Source organism: Carlito syrichta, unplaced genomic scaffold (genome assembly GCF_000164805.1).
Source record: "Carlito syrichta isolate Samal-C Ts95f unplaced genomic scaffold, Tarsius_syrichta-2.0.1 Scaffold288921, whole genome shotgun sequence".
Taxonomy (NCBI): Eukaryota; Metazoa; Chordata; class Mammalia; order Primates; family Tarsiidae; genus Carlito; species Carlito syrichta.
In genome coordinates, this window is record NW_007233017.1 from 108,017 (window position 1) to 117,972 (window position 9,956).

Consider the following 9,956-nt stretch of genomic DNA (forward strand, 5'->3'; position numbering starts at 1 on the left):
AAGGGCCATACCTTTTATTGGGATTACATTACTTAGCAGTCAGTCAACCTTTGTCATACCTAACTTTTAAGAGAGTTTAATCATTCATTTATAGTAGTTTGTTTTATTTGGTACGTGAGCTTTACACAGATGCTTGTATTGACCACAGTTAAACATTTTGACATAAAAACATGAGTTATGTATTTTGGATCACTATAAAGACAAAATTGGACAAGTCCAGGAACTAGGTCACCTATAAAGTGAATATTCATAGTATATTTGTGCTTATAAGTAAATCCAGAGTAATAATAATCCTTTTTTATTTTCCCATTTTTATGAGTAAAAGAGGGTAATGAAAACTTGTGTTCTGATTTTGTTGGCTGGGGTTAGTGAGAAACAATGCAAATACCTGCTGTAGAGCTCACTTGGTCAGAAAACAAGTGTGTAGCACTTTAGCCTTTACAGTGTTGCAGCCAATAAAGAGAACCACAATTCTTTCTTTAATGAATTTGTTTTCCATTGAGCATTGTGCCTTTTTAAGTTAGTAACATTTCATCAACTGGACTAAACATTTAATTTGCCATAGAGCCCTCTGATAACTGAAGAAACCAAAAAGTATCAGTGTTCTTGTCTTCCGTTTAGAAATACATACATTGGGGCAACCCTCTCGGGTCACCTCCCACTGTGGGAACTTTTCTGTTCTCTCAATAAATCCTGCAAAAAAAAAAAAAGAAAAAAGAAAAAAAGAAATACATATATTGTATCAGTTGGCTCACATGCCCTACCTAGTTTATTGCTTATCATAATGGGAAGAAGTGTTGCTGGGTTCTCTTACATTTAAGAGGATTCTTAAGAAAGAGAATTGTAAATCTGACTTAATTGGATTAGACAAATAATTATTTCCCCAAGAAACATTTGCGTGTTGCATGCATTTTAAGTACCAAGTTTTAGAAAACATAAAAACCCGCTTTCCAGTGATACATTTGGCTATCTAAACTTGAGTTTAGTATCATGTGACATCTTCTCAAATATGGGTATTTGTCATTAATCATATTTGAATTTTTAATTTTGCTGTTTAGACCATGTAATCTAACTTTAAAATGTTCAAGCAAGCTGAATAGCCATTAAATAGTTTCTTTATTGATTTTTTTAAAAAGTTATATAAAACTTTAAATATATTTCAATGTATTTCATATTTGTAGTTTTAACAATTTTGGTTTAGAAAAGAAATAATGTGAGAACTCCAAGGTGATACTTGAGTTCTCAGTCATGGGGTAAAGTTTCTATTAATGGTTATCTTTTCGAATGAACTTATTGTTAAAACAAAATGTCATTCTCAGTATATCTCAAATTGGTTAGCACATAAGAGACCTCCAGTTTTCCTTAAAAACTGATCAGTGACCAAGATTTCTTCAATAAAAGAGTTGTTATTGTTATTAGTACTAGATTTTCCCTCTTTGCACTCTGCCAAAGGAAAAAGTGCTATGTACTTATTTTGTGCCCTGTGATGTAATACATGTTTAATAAGATCCCAGATTGTAAATAGCAGCTGTCATTGATTTTTTTATTGAATGAATCTTTATGCTCCATTGAACTTGTGCACAGTACTACTCTGATGACTGTTTACTTAAATAATCATAGTGCACATAATTTTTTTTTAGAGTAACAAGGCCAAATCATGAAATTTTCTGGGAGTCTTATTAGTTCACTCAAATGCTGCTGTTATTTTTTGTTGTTGTTGTTTGGTAATTTGACAGGAACTCCTTGGTCAAATTATATCTGTCTCTCTTTATCCCATTTTATCATTAGAAAATGTTTCGATGAAAGATCCACCGGACTTATTGGACAGGCAGAAATGCCTGAATGCCTTGGCGTCTCTTCGACATGCCAAATGGTTTCAGGTTGGCTCTTTGTTATTACCTTGTTGTTATTGTAGCCTTGTGCAAGTTGCATTTGGAACACCTGCCACTTATAGGTTTCTGTGTACTATTTAAAATGGGGGGACGTTTCTAACTCATAGCGTTGTTGTTGGGATAATTGAGTTAAAGTGCCTAATATAGCTTCCACTATAGTTAATGATGTTTTATAATCATATAATTCTTTTTGGCTGAGTATTCTGAATTTCAAACGGTTGTTTATAAAATCAAATATGGGCAAGAAAAGCTAAAAGTTAAGATAGTTGCCTTGAATGGGGTTGCCATGAGGCTACAAAAGCAATTTTAATTTTATGCTTTTATTTTTAATATCTGCCTTTATAAGTCTTTATTTTATACTTTTGGTAGCTTGAGATGTTTTAGTTTATTTGACAACTGATGAATGACTTGCTAATTAGTATTCACTTTAAAGAACCTGCCCATGATCAATGTGCTTAAAATGAAGAATGGATCTCAACAGGGATATTGGAATCCTTTTGTTTATTTTAGGCAAGGGCAAATGGATTAAAATCATGTGTAATTGTCCTCCGCATTCTGCGTGATTTGTGCAACAGAGTCCCCACATGGGCACCATTAAAAGGATGGGTAAGTACTTACATATGGCTAAAAGCAAATTTGGAAGGTGTAGCAGAGGAAATCCTGTTGAAATGATATGTTATTTTAAAACGGCTATCTCCTGAGTTAACTAAGGCGTGTATTAGCTATTCTTGCTGTGAAAAATATTAAACATCTTTTTTATATGAATTCTTTTATGCATATAACCTGTCACTTTTATCTTGTCATATTCATGTTATAGAGCTTGAGATTTTTTTTCTGACAAAAATGGTTCTGTATTGTTTAGAAGTGAGTGTCTTCTTACACTTGACTCTGCACTAATGGTTGATCACTTACTGATATACTTGCTGCCCAGGAAAGCCTCCTTAGCTGGCCATTTCTCTTTTGGTGCCTTCCATTACAGTAAAAATTACCTAATAGGCTGGTGTAAGAATTCTATACCTCCTATAACTTTCTTTTCCAATGGAGATACTTAACAAATAAGTTCATGTTAGTAATTAAAGTCAGGCAAGCAGTACACTTATCTCGATTATGGACATAGTTTGTAATATACATTGTAAAATTCACTTAATATGGAAATTATTCTGCCTGCCCCAATCGAGACAACTTAATAAACCTTAATTTTATTGAAGAATGTCATAAAACAATTTAAATAAAGCCCTAAGGGGTCATTTATAAATTAATATAGCAATTAGTACTTTGACGTAGTATCATGAGCTTTTAGTTTATTAAATATGGAGATTTGGCCTCTTGCTTATTCTAATTGTAGTATTTGGGGCAGGCTATCTGAAATGAAGTCTTATTTTTATATTGATTTATTAGTGGTTTGAGTGCTTCCTACATTAAGTGGGAGATAGGTGGGCTGGGTTTGTACATTAGCTAGTTAGTAGCAATTACTGACGTACATGAAGGCTTGTTAAGTCTTTGTTAAATGAATTAGATGACCATGGTTTCTTTAGTGATCTTTTCTGGGTAACTGAAATAAAGTTTTTGTTACAAAAATATTATCTCTAAAATGCTTGATTTAAAGACTGACTGAGTGAAAGTTGATAATCATGGGGGGAATGTTAAGTGGGCCCTAAATGTTAAATTGACTTTTACCTTTTGGCCTCCTTTGTAGATAGAAATATTAGCTCACATTTAACTGGACTCCTTTTTAACACTTGGTGCATGTACTAATTTGTAATTTAATATCTTCTAGCCACTAGAACTTATATGTGAAAAGTCTATAGGTACTTGTAATAGACCTTTGGGCGCTGGGGAGGCCTTGAGACGAGTAATGGAGTGTTTGGCATCTGGAATACTACTTCCTGGTAAGGGTTTCAAACTTTGGAGGCAGACCAATCAGCAAAATCTTGTGTTAGTTTATTTTTCTAAATGTATGCTAAATTTGTCTTCTACACAGGAAAATGATGTGTAGGAGTTATTTTGCTTGGAATTTTGGCAACTAGAATGCTTGGGTTGGAAAAGTATGATAAAACTTATTCAATAGTTATAATTTGTGTTATATATACTAACATTAAAGGTTACTAATAAGATACTGTGTCTGCTACAAATTTGCTTTATCTTGAACTCAGAAATTGAAATTGCAGGTATTTGGTTGAAGTGTGTGAAGTTCATTCTGTTTGTTATTTTATTTTTATTACTTATTTTGAGTCGAGGTCTCACTCTGTCACCCAGGCTGGAGTGCTGTAGCATGGTCATTGCCTACTGCAGCCTCAAACTCCTGGGCTCAGGTGATCCTTCCACCTCAGCCTCCCAGGTAGCTGGGACTGCAGGTGTGCACCACCATGCCTATGGAGTCTGGTTTTAAATTTGGAAAAGTTAAATTTGATCTTATTTTCCATATAATTCATTTTAAGATTCGAGATGATTCATCATGTTGGTTTTAAATTCTCAGAATAAGACCCAATTTTGACCTCAGATATACAGGTGACTTCCAATATAAAATAAGGACATGTGAATGCTAACATACTGAAGATGAGATAATGACCCTTACATTCCACTTAATTGAGTAGACTTTTAACTTAGTTTCTTGGTTCTTTTTCTTCATTCTCTTTCCCTCCTCCTCCCTCTCTTTGTGAGAGTTTTCTGTTCTAAACTGAGTCTAAATGATACTTTTGTTTTTCCTCTGCCAAAGGAGGTCCTGGTCTTCATGATCCTTGTGAACGAGACCCAACAGATGCTCTAAACTATATGACCATCCAGCAAAAAGAAGATATTACTCACAGTGCACAGGTAGAAGACTGGGCACATCACTGTGATTTGATAGAGAAATATTTTAACTTTATGTTCTGACTTGTTCTGTTTAAAGACTTTTTTCCTGCATGTTGTTAGTGACTTCTGCTGTGATATCAGCATATAATGAAATTTTTTTTTTTAGATAGATGTTCTAAGAGCTTTATGAATGACTATTGAAATTTGATTAAATTTTTGTTCTTTAGCATGCACTCAGACTATCTGCCTTTGGCCAGATTTACAAAGTACTGGAGATGGACCCCCTTCCATCTAGTAAACCTTTTCAGAAGTATTCCTGGTCAGTTACTGATAAAGAAGGTGAGTGTGAAAGGTTTTTTATTAGGGTTAGAGGTTGACAGTTGGTGGAAATGGTCATGGGGTGCATCTCTTGTTAGAGCTGAGGAAACTTGATAATTGGCCATCTAAGGCATGTATAAGGAAGTTTATTGCTTTTTTTCGTGACTTTTTCCTCTTCAGTCTCCATTAGTAACATCAGCTTATTCTTGTTAGTGACTGACTCATTTGACTATGTTGGCTGGCTTCTGTTACTGCATAGGCTTAGGGACCATACTGTGAGAACCCTGATCTTAAGGAGAAAAGGTAAACCATTAGGCTAAGTGGCGGCATTATTACTGTCACTAAATCATTTTGATCATCTTTCTCATGCCTGGAAGTGTTATGTAACCAAGAAAAAAAGAATAAAATTACAGAGGAGCAGAAAAGCATATTGGAAAATTCAGAACTATTTTCTGTTTGTACTAGTTTGTTGAACTTAGAGTTTTAACAGAAAGATTGTAGGTTTTGGGATCAAGATGACCTGGGTTCCTATCATAGCTCCACTTCCTACTAGTTTTAGGTCTTGCACAGTTAGCTCATCTCCTTCAGTAGGGATATTACTCTCTTTCTTACTTTATTGGCTGTTGTCAGGTTAAAATGCCTAAGTGCCTGGAATACAGCAGATACTCAAATGTGAATCTACTTACTGTCCTCCCTTTGCCATCCCCCCCTCCTTTCCTGTTATGCCAGAAGGTTGAATGTTTAATACCAGATAATCTTCACTTAGGATGCAGCCTGCCTCCAACAACTGAAATTATTGTTTTTACTATGACAATATAGTGCAAGTTGCCCAGTCTGTTTATTTAGACAACAGAATTGGCATCCCTTGTAAATAGGCCTACATACTTTTTAAGGAGTCTAAAAATGCAAATTGTTTCCTAATAATAATATTAAGTCTTTTTTTTTTCCTTTTCCACTCTTTCTTTAATATGTATAATTTTTCAGAGGCCACATATGACAATGATAGCATTGCTTTGGTGGTTAAGGAATGTTTTCTTGTATTCAAAAATTTTTACTTTAATTTCTAATATGTTAAATATTGATTCATATTACTCACAAAGCAAAGCTCTTTTGGTGCTTAATGATTTTTTTAAGAGTGTAATGTGGTCTGAGCTACAAAGTGTGACAATCAAGGCTTCACACTGTAAATTCCTCAGGTGAAGGAATCCTCTAGTTTCTACCATATTACTATTATAAACCAATAAATAAATTTGCTGAATGAAATTTGTGGAGTGAAAGTAATTTTCTTCCAGAGGGTGATTACTCAGTGGCAAATTATTAAAAGGAATTTGTGTATACATGGGACATTAAGGATTGTCTGTGAATTGCACCACTGACTACGAATTTCAGATATATAGAGTCTTAGGATTAGTAACAAAAAAATGTCATTTCAGTCTCTGAATTCCAGTCACTCTTTTAGTTTTGTGTTTTTCCCTTCACTGTGTAGTACAGTTATATCTGCTGTTATGTGACTTAGATTTTTTTTTTAATTTTAAAGATATTTCTCAAAAGTTTGGGAAATGCTGGTTCATCAGTTAATAAAATAAAACAGAATCAGACTGCCAGAGGTTCCTGTTCTAGCCTTATCAGTTACTGGCTGCATGACCTGGGCAAGTCACTTTACCATTTTGCTCTTTGGCTATAAGATGATCTTCTTCATACTTTAATGCTTTTAGCACCTAACTTCCTGTACTCACATTGAAACTTACTTTATTCCTGTAATTCTTGGACATTTCAATATGCATTCAGGTGAATTTTTTTTTTTCAAAACTCTGATGTCTTATTTTCTTGAGTTTTTTCCCACAAATGTTTTATTTTTTGCTTTATCTTAGTTGCCAGTTCTGTGAACACACACCCTAGATCTTGTCTTCATCAATAATTGTACTTGTATCTTTCCTCAATCGTGTTTTCAAGAATCTCAGTTCCAGTATTTTCTTGTCTTCATTCATTAGTATCCTTCTTTCAATTCTTGAACCTTGCCATCCATTCTGTTACATTTGTATAATCCTTCATTTTCATGTTCTCTCTTCTGTCCTTTTTTGTATAGTATTCTGTGGTCCATTGTTAGGGTCACTCCCTAGTGGATACCTTCATTTCCTTAGTTCAGTGTTTCTGGCAAAATTCTAACTGGTTGAAATTCATTTCTCTATCTACTCTTTGCCTGTACTAGGCTGCTGAACAGGGTTAGAGAAAAAACACAGCTATCTTTACTATTCTCCCTTTAAGTCTATGACACTAACCTAACAGGTACTCTTTGTGCTGTCTACAATCCTCTTATAAGTTAAGAGACTTATCTAGTTTTCCCTGTTTCACATCTTCTCACATTTCACACCTCCTCATCTATCTCTTTACTCTTATCTGATAACCTTGTTTGCTTCTGTCTTCTCAGATAAACAGTAGTCAGGAGATAACTTCTACATGTTCTCACCATTCTGTCTACCAGCCCCACTATATCTACTCCTGTACTGTACTTTGCTTTTTCCTCCCTTGCCTGTGAGAAACAGTCCAACCTTTTATCTTAAGATGGACCTTCCTACTTACCCATGATATCACATCCCCTCTTGCCTCCAATGGACATTATTGCAGCACTTATTTCTTCTCTCATCTTCTGTCTCCTGAATCATTTTCATCAGCATAAAAATCTACTGTAACATCTCCCATCCCAGTAGCTCCCTGATTCTACAGCTCCCACAACAGAATCCCATTTCTCTCTTCCCCTTTATAAAAATAGTACTTTGGGAAACAGCTGCCTTTTTCTTCTTTCTCCTTTTCATCACTTTCTGTTTTCTTTGAATCTGTTCTCACCCGGCTTTCTTTCTCACTACTCTCCCAAAGTATCTCTTGTGACCTTATGCTACTACATTGAGTGGTCGGTTTTTATCTTAGCCAACTTTTCAGCAACATTTGAAACAGAGAAACACTTTTTTCTCCTGAATTTACTTTATTATGAGGTATAGCACATATGTAAAAAAGTACAGGCTGGGCTCTGTGGCTCAGCCTATAATCCCGCGCTTTGGGAGGCCAAGGTGAGTGGATTGCCTGAGGCTGCGGGTTTGAGACCCGCCTGGGCAACTTGGCGAGACCTCATCTCTACAATAAATCAAAAAATTAGCCAGGCGTGGTAGCACACGCCTGTAGTTCCAGCTACTTGGAAGGCTGAGGCAGAAGGATTGCCGGAGCCCAAGCAGGTTGAGGCTGCAGTGGCTGGGAGCGGCCACTGAACTCCAGTCTGGGTGACAGAGTGAGACTCCAACTCAAAAAAAAAAAAAAAGTACAAAAATATACAACTTAAAATTATTACTTTAAAAAAAATCCATATAATCACCACCATGGTTAAGAAACAGAACTTTATCAGCTCCTCAGAAGCTATTCATTTTATCCCTTCCTGTTACCTTTCTGCCCTAAGAACTATAATTTCTGACTTTTTATAGTCTTTTCCTAGGTTTTCTTTATAACTTTCCCACCTGTGTATGTTTTCCTAAATAATTTAATTTGATTTTGCCTGAAACTTTCTAGAAATTGAATTTTACTAAGTGTAATCTTTTGTAACTGGCTTCTTTCTGTACAGCATTGTTTTGGATTAATTCAGGTTGCTGCATGTAGCTATGGTTTGTTCATATAGTATCCATTGTGAATATATTACAACTTACTTATTATACTTTTGGAGGACAGTTAGGTTCTTCAGTTTTTGACAACCACCTGTTATGAACATTCTTATACATGCCTCCTGATATATGTCCTAGAGTTACAGTAGGCCAGTAAATGACCTAGTAAATTGTATATATACCAATTTACACTCCCACCATCAGTGTATGAAAATTCTTGCATCCTTAACAAAATTTGGTATCACCAGACACCTTTTCTTACATGAAATTCTACTTTTCATTTGACTTTCAGATCATCACTTTCTCTTGGTTCTTCAGGCTACACAGCCATTTTCTCAGTTTTTTTTTGTTCTTCCTCATCTCCCTAACTTCTAAATATTAAAGTGTCTCAGGGTTTAGTCCTCAGACCTTTTCTCTCTTTATTACACTGATACTTCAGGGGATCTCATCTAGTCTCTTTTCTTGAAATACCTTTTGTATACTGAAGATTGTCCCAAATGTATATACTTCTACCCCAAACTACCAGCCCTTGAACTCAGACCCACATATCAAAATGCCGTCTCAGTATCTCTGTGTGCATGTCTAACAGACGTCTAAGATGTCTAAAATCCAACTCCTGTGCTCACTTTGCCTCTACTCGTCTCTCTCTCTAGTTATTCTCATCTCAGTCATTGTAAACTCTTCTTCTTTGTGCTCAGGCCAGGATCCTTTGAGTTGTCCTTGAGTACTCTTTCATCCACCCATACCTCAAACATCAGCAAATCCTGTCTGTTTACTTTTCAAGTATGTCCAGAACTCAGCTGTTTTGTTAACTTCTTCACTGCTAACATTCTTGCCTAAACTGCCATCATCTCTTACCAAAATTCTTGCAGTCATCTGCTGTGTCGTCTTTCTGCTTCTATCTTTGCCTCTGCTGTGTGTTCTCAACCAAGAAGCAATTCTTCCCCCCAACACCACTTTTTATCTTAAAGTACTTATAGATGCACAGGTAGTTGCAAAGATGGTAAGGAGAAGTCCTGTGTACCCTTCACCCAGCTTCTTCTGATACTTACACCTTATATAACTACTGTATGATATTAAAATAGGAAATTGATAGTGACATATTGTGTATAAGCTTTATACCATTTTATCATGTGTAGTTTTCTGTAGCCATCACATACATCAAGATACAGAACTATTCCATTACCATTAAGGTATTTCTCATGCCACTACTTCTTACTACTTCTCTCCCTCCAACCATTACTAATCCCTGGAAACCTCTAAGTTTCTATCCCTATATTTTATAATTTCTTTTTTTTTTTTTTTTTTT

The 9,956-nt window shown here is 35.3% G+C and overlaps 1 protein-coding gene across 4 annotated transcripts in view; it reads left to right on the forward strand.

Moving 5' to 3' along the window:
- Nucleotides 1-9,956, forward strand: part of STRBP (spermatid perinuclear RNA binding protein) — a 77,690-nt gene that overhangs the window by 21,464 nt on the left and 46,270 nt on the right. For all 4 annotated transcript variants that reach the window (XR_002481728.1, XR_504059.1, XM_008053990.1 and 1 more), the window contains 5 exons: nucleotides 1,789-1,880; nucleotides 2,403-2,498; nucleotides 3,670-3,781; nucleotides 4,609-4,706; nucleotides 4,913-5,024. Coding sequence is in view for 2 of the 4 variants with exons in the window: in XM_008053990.1 (XP_008052181.1) it covers nucleotides 1,789-1,880; nucleotides 2,403-2,498; nucleotides 3,670-3,781; nucleotides 4,609-4,706; nucleotides 4,913-5,024 (510 nt within the window). In the remaining 2 variants the exon portion in view is untranslated. The remainder of the gene's footprint in view (nucleotides 1-1,788; nucleotides 1,881-2,402; nucleotides 2,499-3,669; nucleotides 3,782-4,608; nucleotides 4,707-4,912; nucleotides 5,025-9,956) is intronic.